General features: G+C 38.3%; 1 protein-coding gene across 6 annotated transcripts in view; it reads right to left on the bottom strand.

Annotated features, from left to right (window-relative positions):
• LOC128890150 (potassium voltage-gated channel subfamily KQT member 1) overlaps window positions 1–18,577 on the bottom strand; it is a 76,314-nt gene extending 57,737 nt beyond the window's left edge. For 4 of the 6 annotated variants that reach the window (XM_054148387.1, XM_054148392.1, XM_054148388.1 and 1 more), the window contains exons 1-2: window positions 16,064–18,577; window positions 1,924–2,470 (exon numbers count right to left, since the gene is read on the bottom strand). In XM_054148387.1, the coding sequence (XP_054004362.1) occupies window positions 1,924–2,470; window positions 16,064–16,376 (860 nt within the window). In that variant the 5' untranslated portion in view covers window positions 16,377–18,577. The remainder of the gene's footprint in view (window positions 1–1,923; window positions 2,471–16,063) is intronic. The other 2 variants (XM_054148391.1, XM_054148393.1) reach the window with 1 other exon arrangement.
• Window positions 18,578–19,018: the final 441 nt, after the last annotated feature.

Raw genomic sequence — 19,018 nt, 5'->3', positions numbered from 1 at the left:
AAAGACTCGCGACAACCGACCACTGTTCCCTCTATTTCCTTCAGCCCGTTTTGTACTTGGATTTTCACTCTATCGCGTTTAGCGCTACGAGTCGTGCACAGCTTTTGTCGCGAACGCGCGTCTCTCGCAGCTGAATACTTTATTGCTTGTGCTGAAAGCAGCCGCTACGGTATGCTAATGCCGTCAATGTATGCCAGCCACCGTGCGAATCGTCGAACTGGGCGCGTTGATGCTTCGAAAGCTCTTCATATGGTTTCTCGCTATCTCCTTCTAGTTTTCAATTACGGTAGAATCACAAAACGGGTTAATTTTATTCGTGTACTTTGGACAACTTATGTTTTCCTATATAGTTTCTGTTATTTACAATTATAAAATTACTTATTATATTATACAGTCAGCTCTGTAAGTATTCGTAACCTCTATATCTTTTAAAGAAATTTGTCTAAATTAAATGATAAGTTTGATGTTTCCACATAAATATTTTTGTATAAATATGTACATGAATAAACGAAGTTTTGGAAACATCAAATCCATCGTTTAATTTAGACAAATGTCTTCAACAAACGTAGAAGAAACGAATACTTATGGAACCGACTTTATATATATTATTACCATTTGGTAAAAATTTGTTAATGTTCACTCTCAGCATAAAATAAAATATTTCTACTCTTACAATAAAGCTTAATTAATTATATAAGATAATCTTAAAGCAGTGTCTCCATTTTCCTTGATTTTCTGAGTGATTGGAAACAGCATCATATTTTTTAATGACTATTATATGGCTAAACGTTGTCTACGTATTTAATAATATAATTTGAGCTGCGAACCCCTTTGTTCGCACCATTTTGCAGTACTTATCCCGTAGCGCTGAATTTTGTGTATGATTAAAGAAATAACGTTGTTCGTTTATGCCGGTCAGAGCTCAACATGGAAAGCTTAGTGTCGAACATCAGTGACCGTCAAAGTAACGAACCTGTCGATACGTCACCAATCGCTTGAACGTTGGAGAGCGTCCAGGAAGAGAAACCTTCTGGCGCTCCTCTTCCACAGAGAGTCCTCGCGTTGGTACGAAACGAATCAATTTCACAAACTATGCATCATACGAAACGTCGATTTTGAATGCCACTCGATACCGTAATATAATCACCACGGCGAATCGACAGATAATGGACCAAATTGCTCCATTAAACGTTATTCGACATTATGCATGTTACATATCCTCTTTCGCGCAAAATAATCTGCTCTGAATACCTCTTTGACGAGGAAGAGCATAGTGTTTCGACGAGTGCTTTTTGGATAAACCGGATTTAAATAGTCGATATGTTCAAACAAATCGGGAAGCATTCAGCTGGATTCGAACGTTCGATTCCTGAAGTTTCGTTGATTTCTTTTTTTTTGGTGTGCTGCTTTGTTTAATAGAAAATACGACTTTATGCCTATAATGTTGAAATTTGTAGATTGTACGTAGCGAATTTCCAATATCACATTTTCGTTAGAAGGTCAATATTTTTAAATTAATTGTGTTATCCTCTCGCTTGAAGCAAGAGTAAGAATGAGCAAAAATACCCAAGTATAATGCAAATTCCTGTCAGAGAGCAAGCATCCCCACTTGGACACGCATCTCTGCAAAACCACGCTCCGCCCCGAAGACGAGAGTCATGGTTTTCGATAAATGGAGTGTCATCGAAAAATCAATCGTCGATGCCGCGGTTTCCCCTCGGCAAGAAAAGGATCAAGATGTTTTCGCGATGAATCGCGGCATTCGTTCAAACATTTCGATTCTGTCTAGTACCCCGTAACACGTCTTTCTGCGGCCAAATGATCTACGAGCGCAAAAACGTCTCTAACCGTCCGACGATATTTCACCCTGGACGTAGCGCAGGGTTTCGCGTCTAGAGAAAAACTGGGATGTCGAATACTCACACAGTGAAATGATAGACGAAGCAGATCCAACCGTCTGGGTGCTCGAGGAACACGTACAGCCTCTCCTGGAACGTCTTCCCCTTTTTATGACAGAACACGTACTTAGCCTTGAAGGCCTGGTCGATGGGCAGGTAGATCGGGTAATAGGGATCGGGCACGCCAGCTTGGGTCAGACTAGGCGGCTCGACTTCGGTGGCGTTCATGTCGCTGTCGATGATGTCGTCCTTGCTCTTCTTGCGGCGGTACTTCCTCTTCATCGGTGTGGGCACCCTCTTGTGGTGCGCCTCGCCGAATCGCGGCGAACGGAAACGCCTGAGGAAGGTGAAACGACGCGTAGGGGACGGCTCATCGTCCATTTGGGCGCCGTTGTCCTCCGTGTCCTCTGTCTCGCTGCCTGGCGTCTTCAGGGCCATGTCCTCCGACCCGAGGCAGTGCTCGGCGACGAGCTCGTCTTCGCTGCCCCGCAGGGCAGCGTAGGCGGCTGCGGCGCTCGACCGCTTTTCCGTGAGCCTAGAGCATTGGTCCTTGCTTCGTGGAAGACTCTCACCTGGACATTTATCCAGGATATTGCAGGGTTGCGTTTCGGGAATCGAAACTAGCCGCCTCTCTTCGAGCGTGGCTTTCTCGTTCGCGGTATACGCACGATCATTGGCTGTCAGATCGATACTCGTGAAAAATTAGACGAGGGTAACGCTTTGGTTCTATGCAATTGAAACTTACTTTTGTTGAATTTGACCCGTTCACTGCCAGGCAAATTTAAAGCGTTTTGCCTTGGATGTCAAGATTTAACACAGATGTGTAATCTAGATTGTTATTTTGATATCAAAAAGTGATGTGAAATTTGTTGTTTTAAAATAAAAATTTACGATCCGATTTTGCAATAATTCGCGACTCGGAAGGATATAAACTTATCCCTTGAGCAAATGGAATCAATTCGAACTACGAGACATCTCGTAGTTGTCAGTGAATGGGTTTGAAGTAGTATTTAATTTTGATAGAATGAAATAAAATGATTAAATGAAATCATACTCTTTGAAAGCATTGGAAGAATTGTGTTTAAAGCATTGCAATTTTGTTCGAAAAACTAGTGTATGAAATTGTAAACTTTAGTAGATGGAGATATGTCTCCATGAAACATGAAATTCCAAATTTAAATAAACAGAGCTTAGAGTACGATATAAGCGTCAATAAACATGTACTAGAATACAAAATTAATACAGACTGGAATATAAAATTTTCAATTTTAATAAGCAAAATTAATATCTTCTTAAATTGAAGATCTTAAATTGAAATCTTCATTGAAGATATTGGAACATGAAATCGTAATCTTTAATTCAGAGAATCTTGAATAAAATATTACAAACTCCACTAAATTGAATCTAGAATAGAACATTGTAAAATTTCATCACCAGAGGCAAGAATATGAAATGTTAAACTCAAATAAATATATTGAAATCAAATTTATAAACCCCCCACGTATCAACCAATCCCATGAAAAGTTTCACTGCTGCGTAACCAAAGCAGAACCCAAGTTAATTAAAAATGATTCTAATTAACCATTGCAATTTTCCAGGCACGTCGAGAACAAACACTCGGTCTATGTTTACCGAATTCAAACTTTCCTCTGAAATCACCCCCAGTATTTCACTGTGGCACATTTCGGTGTCCTTGTTTTAGCGAAAAGTTCGTGATCATGTAGATTTCCCGGTTAAAATCGTTTTCACGGTTTAACAACCGTTCGATTTTTCCAATTGGCTTCGAAGCTGCTAGACTGTTTTACGGAACAATGAGCACCGATTTGCGAGCTGGTCTCGAACACTGCCTAGGAACACATCTGGGATCCTCGATCCTCGATCCTCGAACCTCGAACCTTTTGTTCCGCGTGGTTTACGTGACGCGTGTTTACCCTGCGATCATCGTACACGCCCCGGAATCGTGTAATCGGCCCTTTGTCGACCAGAATCGGTGAAATGATTCTCGACAAAGGCAAGGCGTCCCTTTCTTGGACTAAATCACGCTGTTTCCTGAGCGCAGAATCAACGACGCGTCGCGGGAACGGATTTCCATTGATAACGGAGCAACACACAAACGTCGTGTTGTGTCGAGTATTGTAGTTTATTCGTGACGTTTACTTTAAACATTATGTATGTAATGTCGTCTTCTATAATGTAACTTTGACCTTACTTATTGTATTGTTTTGCAGGGAATATTTATATTTAGAGAAAGGTCAGGAATGAATAATAATAAAATATTAAATTTTAGACAATGCGTGAAGTGTAGTTGTTTATGTTTTCGTATGTATTTTATTCGATTGAGTAATTAAACGGATAATTCATTGAAGCTAAGTATTATATTCTCTTGCAGGAAACATGCACGACTTGAAAAAGATTTGTAATGAATAAATAATAACAAATTATTAAATCTGATACGATGGGTGAAGTGTTATTAATGAGTGCAATTGAGAATTGCAAATGGAGTAGTAATCTGTAATCTCAACTTAAATTTGTAGAAACAGATTTTACAACATTTAAAGTAGTAGTTACAGTAAAGGAGATTTCTTTCTGAAGAGACAGCAAGCCAATTAAAAATAAATATACCTAATCACACAGCAGATTTTATGGCATAAAAATTATTTTTCTCAAAATCCCATTCTAACCTTCTTGCTCTTAAGGTCACCGAAATTGTTTTCATATTTAATCGTATATCTTTATTAATTAAAAACTAGAAAATTGTATTTTATACTATTCTTCAAGACGAGAAGAAAAAGCAGGCCACCTAAATAACTCCTCTCTTTCAGAGTAGAGAAACAGTTAACTCAAGGAGAAAATGTTTGCTGCCATTTTTTTCGTTCTATTAACAGAAACGTTACATCAACCATCCTATTAGGATAAATCATGCGGACTAGATAATAACAGAGTATCGTCAACGCTGCATACTGTTTTACAGGAAACTATTTTGCTCAGCTGTTATATTTATAACTTCCTTTCATGTCCGTTGGTACTTGACGTTAACCTCGAAAATCTATTTTGCGGGGACCAAAGGTTATTACCATAAATGCACAGTAACTAAACCGAGGCAACTCTATCTTTGCGCAACATTAAGAATGAAACACGTCCTGCGAATCAGGTAACTGGATTTCCGATAATGCTACGTTTCATTGTAAAAGTGTTACCACGAAAGAAGTAATGACAGAGTGTAGATGGATACTATTTCAAAAGTAGACTCGCTTCTGCAATAATGGTTTTAAGAAAAGGATCTTCTAATGGAAAGCAATTCGCTCGGTTATTGGAAACCTTGTCATTCCATTCGTTTCGTTAAGCAAACATACTGATTTCGACATTTTCATTTAACTTTCATCATTTTCATTTGGCTTTCATTATTTCATTATGTGGAACGAAAGATTTGCAATTACTTCAGAATTTATAATCACGGGAATTAAATGGAAATTAATATTTCCAGTTTCATTGGAATAATATTTTAGTACGTGAAACAACAGAATGAATTAAATTTTAGATACTTTTGGAAACAATCATTACCGATAACGAACTGATTCCTGTCAGTGATGAACTATTGCCTCGTTAAGAATGGTATGTTAATTTAAAGGTAAAGAATCATTTTTTGTAAATGCTTAATTTTATATGTACAATCCATGAAATACAGTAGTTAATTAAATCTACACTCTGATTAACAGTCACCTGTTTATCTAAGAAGCTAGTGTTTGAAATACACGAAAATACAAATAAAACTCCCGCGGGTACAAATCAGAGAAAGCAGGTTCGGTTAGGTCCTGCAGGACCTATCCATCAATTAGAAAATCGTTCGTTCAAGAACTGTCTAGCTACAGACTGAAATGGAATAGTGTATCGATGCATAAATCACAAATGACATCTAGTGAAACGTTTTTCAACAATTCATGCAACTGTTTACTAAAGAAATTCATATAAGATTCATCTGTATATAAACACTCCAGTAGAATCTACCATTAGTATTGTTGCATTAGTGGAGCTGCATATAGGAAGAAGACAAGATTAAAAAACCTTTTACAATTTTTATTTTCTTTAACAAAATAGCCAGTTTCCATCGAAAATGATTCCTTCGTCCACTCAGCGGATTACGACGTCTTCTAGCAGAATAATTTAATTGCTATATTTCAAATGAGATATTTAAATATCATGCAGATTGAAAAAAAGAAACACGTTTCTCAAAAATTTGCTATACCCCAGTAATTCTTAAATATATATTTCAATAAATCAATTTTCATATAAAGTTCGATACTTCTACTATAACATTACTCTGTATTCCATATCAAAACATGTATTTAAATCTTGAACAAAAATACTCGAATACGCGTACCCTCTAAACAATTGTACCTTGTCGAATGTGCAAACATGCTCGCGTAATTCGACTCGAGGATCGACTTCATTTGCATTACAGCTGTCGGATAAGCTGCGCAGTGGATGACCATGGGTACCGCGGCCCGAAATAAAAATGAACAAGCTATGAACGCGGCCTGCTAGATACCCAGGTACACGCCACGCCGATAAATTGCTACGAATTATCTGCACGCTCATCGGACGAGAGCTTCCTCTTCTCTTCTCCGAGGAAAGCAGCTCCTTCTATAGCCTACAGATAAATCCTAACGATTACATGCAATTTCCCAGGACATTAACGAACGAAGAATCGGAAGTTCGAGCGGCTATAGCGAGCCGCCGAGATATTCATCGAGAAGCACTCTCGCCTCGGCCGAAACGGATTTACTTGGTTCCGAAGGGAACTGAGAAAAGAAAGAAAAAAAGGAGACGAGATGGTGGAAGAATTCTCCACGTTTTGTCGATACTCTTTGTATTGGCTATTGCTCGACGTTGTCCGGTAACCCAAATTTTTATGAGAACGGGGCAATTCGCTCGATGATTTGAAGAATGCGATATCGACAGCCCTACGCGGGGGTGGAACAGTTATTATGAATTGTACGTACCCGCGGAGAATCGAGTTTTTATTATAGAATCGACGTTAGCTATCGGAATCGTTTCTTTCGGAGATAGATAGTGCTGAATTTTGCAATGGTTTTAATTTAATTCGATGACTGGGTATTTTTGAATTTTCATTTTTTATCTGTACACATTGCCAACCAATCAGAAATATCTCCCTCCTTGAAAGTAATTTCTTTTTCTGCAACATCTTATCTATGTCACTTTTGTGTATTGCTCTTGGTCTATCATATTTATTATCTTTTATACTAGTTATTTCTATTTTCTCTGATGAAAATAATTTTCTTTTTTGTCCAGGATGATGTAGCTCATTTTTTAAAAATGGAGTATCTACAAGCAATACTTGGAAATACATGTCAATTTTATTTTTGTAATGTTTTTTTCACGAACACGTCTACTTAGGTTCAGTTGTTAGACGGAATAATAAAAGCACACTATGAAAATGGTGTAAATCCATGAACACAAAGAATGACAAAAATGTCAGATGCAAAGAGAATCTCTAAAATGGTCCTCTTTCTCCTAGAATATGCCTAATCTATTTCTAATATTCAAACAAAAAATATATTCGAAAGAAATTCTAAATCCTTCTCGAAGGACGCAAACCATAACTGGGTTAAGCTATATTCTAACGTAGAATGCCATGGCTGCGTCTTATGCATACAAAATCACCGATACAAATCTAGCCATTACGTTATTCATTTTTGATTACCTAATGTACGGCCAAGAATACGTGTCTGCTTAGGAATATTAATACAGATACCAAATCCTCGTGAAACATAAATTTATATATCCCAATTCAGGACACGTACTTGATAGCCGAATGTATGTAAACCGTTTCTATTGTTTCGCCAAATAAATACCGAAGATTCAACATTTATTTAAAATCCATCTGTGAGAAAATTCCACGGAGCATTCAAACATTCATTAATTCTAGTTCCAATTGCAACATCCAAACAGTGATGTTTAGGAATGTAAATGCGATCTGTTTTTTCCTTGGGTCGAATAATTCGAATAGCAATGAAACATGGCATCATAAAAGAAACATTGACAAGACAACCCTTAATGTTAATGCGACCATCTGCGTTTTCACATGACTATGGTCTGTCCGCACTAGAGCAATTGTGTGTTACATCAAGCCAGATTGCAGGGTCGAACTAGAAAGGTCAATGGCGTAGATACTCGCAATCGATAATATAATAATTGCCCTCTGATCTACATTATGTCCGCCGACAGACTCGCGCATTATCCTTGGTGGCTTTCCGATAATTCGTGTAGCACTGCATGTTCGTTCAACCATCATTATTTTGACTATTACCGAACGACATACCTTCGACTATGAGCACGAGTGTGAATTGATCTTTAATGACCAAACTGGACGAATTTGTCCTTCGAGGACACGTGCTGATACCTAATTTTCATAGAATCAAATATATATATATATTAAGTTCAACACTTGTATTATGAAATCACTCTTTCAAAAAATGTACTTATATTTTCTTAAAGAGCAGATTAGTGAATACACTAATGAAGGAAAAATTAAATTGTTCTTTTCAATAGCACTGATAAAACATTAAACAAACTGTTGATAAAATATACCTTCTAATGCAAAATAAATTAAATATAAAAACATAAGAAATATTCATTAATAGATTCGTAACTTTGTAGACACTTATTCCAATTGAGAAAGTGTCCACATAGTTATGGTCGGGGGTGTGTATATATAAAATTGAAATTCTCACAGTCCACCACTACTGTACTACAGTTCAAAGGTTTCTGAATGTAAACAATAGAATTTGAAATAATGGCTCAGTCATGCCGGTTCGCAATCAGCAACTACAAAATCGATAGCGTGTACGTTCGGTTAGTTAACGTTAACGAGAAGATCTATATTTGTGTATCCGCTACAAGCACCAAATCACCGTCAGCTTTTTTTTTTTCAAAAAGTTCAAATTGACTACGTAGTTGCACCGATCCTATCAATACGAACTAAAATTGCGCGAAGAAAACAAATTTGACAGTCTTGATTAAAAACTGGAAATACGTTAAGGAAACACATTTTACAGCCTCAAAAATATGTATGCAAGTTGGCAATAGTCATTGAAATACACACGAGAAATCTAGCATTTATGTTACTTCCACCCCTTCTCCATGATGTTAAGTTCACAATATTTTTTTGCGTAATTAATTCTGATTTTATAATAATAATCTAAGAACAACATATATTCTCAGCTTTCTTTGTAGATAAACATGATTAATTATAAGAGTACTTTTCTTTTTGCTGTCACACACTAATACCAGAATACAGAGAAAGCGAAAGCTCTTCTGAGGTCATTTTTAAATATTATTTTTATATTTTATTTAATATAATATAATGTCCTCTGCCGTTCACAAAGTGTTAGAAACTATTTCGGGCATCCCTTTTAACTGATTCCTTTACCAAATTATTCCACTACTTGTTTGTAGACTGAAGTCTCGTTAAGGGTGCGTTAAGGCAATGCTGGGCGAAATGGTGAATACGAATAATTCAATTTCCGTGCATCAGCTGCAGACAAGTCCCTTGGAAATAGAGCATCCGACAGCGAGCTTTCTGGAATCATGGCGAAAGCTACAACGGTGTAATTGTACTTACAGAGGCGGATTTACCCCAGTCTTAATTAGGATACAGTACGGTCACGATTGTCCAATTTTAATACGCCCGAAAAATAACTGTTTCCTTTCTCTGTATGTTACGTTAAAGGAGTTTCAAACTTTTTTGGCAAATTTCCCCTCCCACGGCCCTAAAAATGAGAGAATTCATATGAACGAGATTTACAGCTGAAGAATGTTTATTACGTTTAATTCATTTAAAAGTATTCAAAAGTATTAAAACGAAAAAATAATTAATTACTATTTATTTTCTTAAGATGTTTGAGAGGTGGAGAAAGGAAACATCAAAATAGAATTGCTCGTGTGAAAATATCTGATATTATTCCTTAATTCCACAGTCGTTTTTATTGATTAAGATTGATTAAATTGTTCAATTGTTATGTTTTATTACTTCCATCTGCAAAACTGGTTATAAAAGATATGTGCATATTTCAAGAAAGATGAGGAAAGAAACTTAAAATAAAAATGCCATAAAATACCATAAAATTTTACATGGTTCCTTTGCATTCATAAAATGTTGTCTGAAATAAAAGTAGACTGGCTTTTTACCCCTGCATCGTACAAGGACCTGAGAATTTTTCTCTCAATTTTTTGAAGAGACTTAGTTAATTCTATTTCTGAAAGTGGAACTTCTTTGTGTGAGTTCTCTAATGTGGCTTGAGATAAATTCTGTGCCACTACTGAAAATAAAAATAACATTTACATATACCAGAACAATGTGGATAGATACTTTTACATCCACTCGACTTTCTTATACGAAGAAAAAATGTGAATATTATGCTTTGAAGTCATTTGTGCAAAGAAATGCTCTAGAATTTCATGATGCTATTTACGTAGTGATTAAACGTAATATTCCAGATGATTTGTTTGTTAATTAAGGTTAATAACTCTCTATTTCTCTTGCGAATATTTTTAGATATTTATAGCGAGTGCAGCATACTTTAATTTGCTTTTCAAACAATTTCGATGACCTCAGAGGAAAAGACAATTAGCATACTTAAAATTCCATTTTATGATATCATTATTAGACTCCCTCTTTACCTACTAAGCATTAAAAATTGCTTTGTGCTCAAGTCCCTTTAGAAATTTGCATCTTTCATGGCCCATTACTTGGATTGGGTTGCAAAACAGCTTTACTTGCTAAACTTCATCCTTTCACCTAGATTCTACAAAATACTTCGTCTTCTCACACCCTGCTTTCCTTAAACGCCATAGAAAATTGGTGCTTGTCTGCGATCTATCTGTCTGCCAAGTTCATCAAAATCGGGGATTGCCAATTAGGAGATATTCATTGTTAGTCTATTAACAGTACCGCAAGCACGTCGATCGATGAGGCGCATTTGCTATATTATACATTGCTGAAATTCTGGGAAGAACATAACAAGGTTGCGGCTACGCAAAATTCGTGACGTGTATCCGAGCCAAATGCAATGTAAGAGCGTACCCACCGAGCGATATTTTAAAAAATTGATGCGGTGATTCGATTATAAAAGATAAACCACGCTCGCGAAGGCCATTAAAAGTTGAACGACGATGTCTTTCGTACTTCGTAGCGTAAAGGAAGAAGAGCCATTTTTAATACCGCGAAAGATTGGAGGGAAATTACACGTCACTCAACAAACAACTTCCAGAAATACTAGTAGTCTAATGTTTGTTTTAAAATTATTCATTATTAAATTTATTTCCACAATTCAGAAGGTACCATTCTTATAAAGTGAAATCATATTTCAAATGTTTTCTGCGAGTTCAAATAATATTGTTCGAAATAAAAGTAGACCGTTTTTTTTTTACCTCTGCGTCGTACGAGAACCTGAGAATTTTCATCTCAGTTCTTTTAAGAGATTTGATTAAGTCTATTTATTTAAGTGGTACTTCTCTGCGCAAGTTTGCTAATATGACCTGGAGAGAAATTTCTTATTACGACTGAAAATAAAAATAAATCTTATGGATGCCAGACAAATGTGAATAGAAACATCAACTTGATTATCTCGTACAAAGAAAGTGACATATGTATTGTGTTTTGCGACTACATTATGCTCTGTATAAGGCTCTGAAATTTTATAGCGGCGTCATGTAACGGATAAAAGTAATATTTCAGCAGGATTTGTTTGAAATAAAATTTAATTGACCTTATATTTTTCTTTGTTAAATAAAAGGTTCAAATTCAATCGAATAAAATAATATTCTTCTGTTGACAAAAGCATGTGCGACGATAATTTTTATCTCGTTAAAAAATTATGTAATATCCTGAAAAGGTAGTAAATCGACGATGTAATAAAAGCGTTCGCGAATTTATCGAGTAGAAATAAAAATATAATAACGCACGTAGCGCCATTAATATCGGTGTTAGCGTGTCCGTAAAATGTTTGGTCTTCTCTGACAAATTGCCGTGTCGAGGATCGAGGATCTACGTGCTCCAATCACAAAGTAACAATCGAGATCCCAGCGTAGACGTCCCTGTTTCCTACCCCGATGGAATCCCCAACGTTTCGTATTTTTTTGCCGACGAAAACGTGATGTTCCCACCACGCTCGAGGAAGGCGGCTAATAGGGTTCTTTGCAACCTGCTCGGAGACTGCAGGGGTCCTCCATTGATCGTTAAAAATTTAAGAAACTGCGACACGACACGACGAACTCACAAACATTCGACGCTTGGACGAACTGCCGTACAAAAACTGACGAACGATGTGAAGTCGAGGTAAACAGCTTTCGCCATTTAGAGTTCACTAATCAGCAAGTAATAATTAGGTTTATTCAACGCCTCAGCAACCATCTCCTCTTCGGAAAATGTAGATGAAAATTATAAGTAAATCGTGTAATAATTCATGAAGATTACAAAGGAAAATGTATTTCAGATAACAGAATTTTTAAAAGTTTCTTTAATACTGAGATAATTTTGAAATATTAAATTTATTTATTCGCTATCATTTCAATGGAAAGGTCCAAAACTTTGATGTAAACTAATATGATTATCACTTCGCAAAAAATGTGCTCTAAAAATGAAAGAATTTTCATCTCGACTTTGAGATATTTGCACACTAGGTACAAAAAGAAAATAAATAATCGAAAACTGCTAAAATTAAATGAACAACAATTACAAAGAGGACGAAGGATCCACAAATAAATATTATCTTCAGGAAAAACATCGCAACACGTTCGCTGGAAATAATTGACATTTTAATCACTCTGTTTAATCATGATAAATTGTACGAGTATTTACAAATATACGTCTAATCACAATTGTAGTATCTGCTTTCGCAAAGTAATAAAGCACGTAGTGAAATGATACATTGCTGTGGAATCCACTATGATTTAACTTGGTTTATAACTTTTGCAATCAAGTATCCAACGTGCTAAAACCTAGACATAATGTCTGAACTCTCAGAATTGTTTATATACAGTGTTTCGCAAGCTGCAGTAATTTATGGTTGTATACTAACGGTGATTTAAAAAAATATATTTATATTTCAATAAAAATCCATGAAAGAACAAATTGAAAATGTGAAATTAAATTTGTTCGTACGAGACTGTTTATAAGAAAGCCAATTTAAGAAATTCGTTAAGTATGCTTGCACTTTAGCGTGATCTCGCTAATGCGTCTATCCGTTAGTCATTACTTCTATTGAAGGAGAAAGAAGAAACAGCTCCAGGTTAAGGAGAGTGTGCAACTACGAGTAAGAATGTGGACAGCGTCGTGTAATTTCGCTTTACGAAGACTGACTGTAACATCTAACCCAATACGAAGCACAAAGAAGATTCTTTTTACTGCAGAATACTTATGCTTGGCTTTGTAAATTTTGTGGAACTTCAAACCGAAGACGATAGGAAAAGACTCATTAAGAGACATATTACTTATTGAGCACTCTAAAGAAATCTCAAGTAAGTGATTTTTACTAAAAATGAAATTATTATCCTTCAATTTCCACACATGTGAGATTATCTACTTTAACTAAATCAAATTTGTTAGAATTTAGTAAAATCGATAAGGGAAAAATACGTTTTATACCTCGATCCATTTTTGCGAAGACCAACGCAAGTAGAATTAACCAGTTATAGTCAGACACGTCAGCCAAAGCGTGTATCAATCTCACATACGTTCGACATCATTTTAAATTAACTTTCTGACAACAAAGCCTCGTATGAACAGATTTTATGCTACATACTTGATCAAATTTTTATTAAAAATTACACATTGGTCACTAGTTCTAAATCTTATGGGACTTTGTATGGAATATAAAGAGAAAATAAAGATTTTAAATTGAATCGAATGAAATTAATATTAATATATCGAAGCAAAATGTAAAAATGTAATATCATACCACAGTTTCAATATTTTAAAGGCAATAATACATAGCAGTTATGGTATAAACTATTCTACGACGTTTTACAATAGAAACTATAAAAAGGTTGTAGACCCACTTAAATACTAAAATTCCTCTTTTGTCCATACAAAAAGCAGATAATACACAGTAAAACATTTTACGTAGCAGTGAAAACAATTGGTTTGTTACGTCCAGAATCAACTTTGCAGCGATTAAATACACGTTATAAATAATTTCCAATGAACGTGACGTAAAGTCAAGGAAAATCTGAAAAAAAGACTAAGAATCGAAGCAGGGGGATCTTGTTCGGGTTTGTCGAATCAGTTCCATTAAAAGAAGATTACTCGCCGCAGCTTTTCTTCCAAAGAAGCCCCGTATAATACGAAATAAGGATCTAAGGTCTCTTTTTGCCCACCTCCTTTTTTTTTTTAACGTGCCGTAAAGCTAGAAGGCGAGTAAAAGCCACGAGGACAGTTTCGAGTCTACTTTCGTGCCGCGAAAGTAACTTTCCTTGGACGAACTGGAAACCGTCAACGCGAAAACAATGACCACCGAGGCGGCAAATAATTTGTTAATTAAAGGTGGACTGCTCTTTGAAGATCGAACTGATTCCGCGAAGCCGCTGAACAAGTAACTTTCGCGAAGGCAAGTTGATAATTCGGAACGTGGAACGAGCAAGAATAGAAAACAACTCGGTAGGCTTTGATAAATGGTTCCGTACGGGCGTAGATAATACGCGTGCTTGATTTAATTACTCGTTCTGCCAACGGCGGTCTCTCGAGCGACTGGAGATTTCAGATTTCAAAGCTTCACGCGAATCAAACGAGGACCAAACCCAACCGTGTTAAAATATTAAATCAGATATGCAAATAGTTATGGGACTCCCTCGATAGGTTTGAAATTGTTAAGATTAAACTTTTGTAATAAAAATTGACACTTTGTACGTTCCAAAAGGAACGGATGAATAAAAGTTCCAATTTGAATTTGTTTGAAATAAAAGAAAAAACATTTGTGTAACAGGAACAAATATTCTCTTTGTCGATAGCAAAACGATTTTCAAGTTTTTGTAATGAAAGTCTAGTTGAAGCTACATCGTACAGGGTGTTTCGTAATTTGAGTGTCGATAGAAGAACAATCTATCAGTCTCATATTGATAAGGATGGCTGACGTTTGCAATGGAATAGTAACGGTAAATAATGAATGCAATTTGTATTGATCACCTTTCAGGTGGTAACAAGGACTTGTGAAAAATATCAGATAAATATCGTTGGCTTATTATTACATCGTAATACGTCGATAACAAGCTTGTTAACGTTCCTTCGTATTTACTAATTTTCCGATAACATTTTAATTAAGCATTAAAATGTCAGAAAAGTATCAGATAAATATCGATTAATTATTATTACGTGGTAATGTGTTAAAAACCAACTTGTTAACATTTGTTTTGGTATTTGATGTAGAAAGTCTCTATAGGCATTATATATGTTTTATGCAAAAGATAGATGGTACCGAGGAGTGCATGTAACACAGCAATTAATCTCCTGCTATTTTGCTTTTGTGTCGAGATAGGAAAGTCACATACAGTTTTTTAAGATGGATGGATCAGCATTTAACCTTGAAATTCCAGAGAGTATCCATTGTGGCGTTAAGAAGTTCATTTATGTACATATTTATAATGAAAAATTGATTTGGAAACATGAAGCCTGTCATTTAAATTAAACAAATTTCTTCAATAGATATAAAGGGTATGAATATTTATGGGGCTGACTGTAATTCGATTTTAAATCTAATTTGCAGCTTTAATCTTGCTCGACATTTCAATCCATCATTTTTCCCGCGGAGGACCCAGAAACGATGGATTAAAACGTCGAGGAAAATTAAAGATGCAAATTAGACCTAAAATTAACTTGTATAAAGATTTCTCTGGAAAGTCTAAAAAATAAGTACTAATTTTAATCATCGAACCAATTGAAAACCAGACCTAAAAATACTCCTTCTAATTATCAAACCAATTGGAACCCTTCCAAACGAGTAAAATCCTCGACGAGTAAAATCTCGCAGTACGGAACCACCGATGAAACGAAACAAATACGAATCCCCCTCCCCCGTCGAAAGTATCCGAAAGACCAGCTCGAAATCCTCGCGATCCGTTCGTGTCGAGGCGCAGTTAATATCCGAGTGTACCTGAATGCGTGCACTTCTTATGATTCTGATGACCTTGGCAGTTAACATGATGCTCGTGACAGTGATGGCTGTGATGGTACTGCTGACGTTGCTGTTGGTGCTGGTGCTGACTGATCGGCGATTTGAGGACGCTCAGCACGAGGTCCTCGTGGGAATGTACGATCCTCGTGAGCTGCCGGCTCTGCCGGAATAGGGTCTCCTGTTCCCCGCGGTTCATCCTGCATCCAAGTCGTCGACGTTGCAAATAAAATCCTGGATACCATTCGTGTCTCCCTCGGCCCGGACCGCTACCTAGCATAACAGCGTGCAGCATCCCGAAGCCGTCTTGCCGACCGTGCACGACCACCGACCGTTCACCTGTCGAACGGCAAGACGAGCCTCTCTTCTGTCCATGGTCGTCTCGAATCTGCAACCCACTACACAATGCACTTCGTCGTGTTTAAAATTTTCGACGCGACCCTAGAACTCGCGGACCGCTTCATTCGTCGATTTGGGACACAATGACGAGCCTGGCCCCCTCGTTGAAATCACTTTGTGACAGAGGAGAGACGCTGAGCTCGGCTTTGCCGATCTAAGATCGTTTCATCCCTCCCATCAACCGCGGACGATTACATTCTCGTTCGAACTAAATCCAGACTTCCACATTCAAATTCGCTCGATAACGATCCTCTGTTGTTCCTTCAGGACGTTCCTCGAGAGTCCCCTCGGAACTCAATCTTATCCGAGTTCGTTCGACGAAACAACCCTCCTCCGCTCTCTCGTTTCTTCCCTCGAACAGCTTTACTCGACGTCTCCCCGTCTCCAGAGGGTGTTTTTCCACAGAAACCGCGGTATCGTCCTCTCGTTCGCGGTTTGATTCAATCCCACGGCGGCGATTAGTTCCCGTAACCGAGTTTTCCGCGTCCGCAGACAATTCGCCCTCGCAGCGTTAAACGATCACCTAGTTGGCGGCCTGGGTATAGCGACCACGTTCGGAAATTTGATGGAGAACCGATGTAAAAAAAAAAAAACAGGGGAGGGTAGGTGAACCACGATGAATACAGCTCGCTCGGTGATTATGCTTTCACAGATTTCCGCTTAACGAGGTTTCGGTGCCTAGATCGGTTTAAAAACCTTTGGATGATTCCTTCGAGGTTGCTTCGCCAGACTCCTTGGCATTTTGAGACCCTTTTGAACGGATTACGCCTCCTGGTTTTCGATAGAAGTTTCTCGTATTACGATAGAATTCCAACGATGATTCTTCAGGACAAGAAACACGTCTCGTTTGCTTCTTGATTCTCCATAAAAGTTTGAATTACGAGATGTTACGATAGAATTTCACCGAAGATCGTTAAACGAGTTGGAAAGAAATTCAGCGCACGTCTCGTCGATTCGCGAGGCTCCTGTCATAGTTATCACTGCCTCGAGACTCACCTGGAGATCTTTTTAAACGGATTACACCTCTCGGTTCTCCACATCAGCGCAAGCGACGAGATCGACATTCTCGGAAGGTCCTGAATTCTTTCGTCGCGACGCGACATTGGGTCCTCGTGCGTTCGATCTCGATGCCACCAACTCTTTTCCTCGCGTTACGCAATTAAACGATACTTTCCGGTGTGCCGTGTAAGACAGCCTCGAAATATTAACGACGAACGAAGATCACAGAGAATCACAAACGTTTCGAAAGGACGCGCGACGGTTTATCAGAGGGGGTCCGATCCTCGAACAGTCTATCGAGCCGCGAGAAAAGTTGGCTCTCGAGACAGCACCTCCCAGCGTCCGCTGGAACTTTGCTCGCGAGCACCGAAGCACAACTTTTTTCATTCGCCGATAGAGCGTCCCAGTTTCACGTTCGACGCGAGCGCGGACGGAAAAGGCCCAGAAACTCCGTGTTCTTTTCCGACGAGGCTCGCGGTCGCCGCGATGGGAACGTGACTCGTCGGTAGCCGAAACCGACCTTTTACGATCGGATGTCCTCTGACCTTTCGCGGCTCGTGTGTCTCATAAATATTTTAAACGCGATCCGCCATTCCGTTTCGACAATGTCCCACATAATCCCGCCTGGCCTATATCGCTCCAAACGTCTCGACGTCGTTGCACTGTTTCGCCAGGACCTGACAGTCGAGATCGAACTAGAAGATCGAACTAGAAGCTGAAACTAGAAGGTCGTACTAGATTCCACGAGAAGGTCCGACATGCAGCTTCCAGTCGGACTGCTCCTGACAGAAAACGCTCTTACGTTTCGTCGAGTCTGGTGACACCTGATCGAGGCATCGTCGTCTCGTGAACTGGATTCGACGAGATGAACTACACTCCCTTATCTCAATTATCCTCGTCGCGCTCGTCGTGTTTAACGACGGGATTACAGTCCGTTCGCGGATAAAGCCTCGTTTTATGGACTAGCTCCTCTCCGCTAGGACCGAATTCGCCCGTGCACCTCGGGCACAATAAAATTTTAATTGAAACTTCCCGCGGGGAGGCGCCGCTTCCGCTGACATTTAAGATCCTCCTATTTCGTTGCAGACGTCTAAATATGGAGATCAGTCCCGATTCAATTTCGTCGCCGGCATTTTTCCCCGTCCTCTCGTCCCGCCTTCGTCCTCCCGCCACGTACCAGCGCCACAACTTTGCGTCACGGTGAATCCCGTCGAGGCTCGCGAAATCAATTTTCGGCTATTCGAGATCTCTCGATCTTCGACAGAAGCGACGGTGCCGTTGGCACAGCCAACCTCTTCGACCCCTCCATATTTCCCGAGTAGTTTAGGTTTAGTTTAGGCTTAATAGAGTTCTGTATCTCTATATGACCGGGACAAATGGAAACTCGAGACTGTCAACAAGCTCGTTACTCGAGTTCGAATATCTCGAGGAGCAGGTACCGAACTTGAACAAAATGGTCGACTTTCTCTGTCGACGAGAAGTTTTTCACAGCCAAACCAAGTAAATACACCAGATGTATTAGAAAAACTGTGTTAAAGA

The sequence above is a fragment of the Hylaeus anthracinus genome, unplaced genomic scaffold, assembly GCF_026225885.1.
Source record: "Hylaeus anthracinus isolate JK02 unplaced genomic scaffold, UHH_iyHylAnth1.0_haploid 12000, whole genome shotgun sequence".
Classification (NCBI taxonomy): Eukaryota; Metazoa; Arthropoda; class Insecta; order Hymenoptera; family Colletidae; genus Hylaeus; species Hylaeus anthracinus.
Note: the sequence above shows the minus strand (reverse complement) of the source record. Positions and strands in the feature narration are given on the sequence as shown.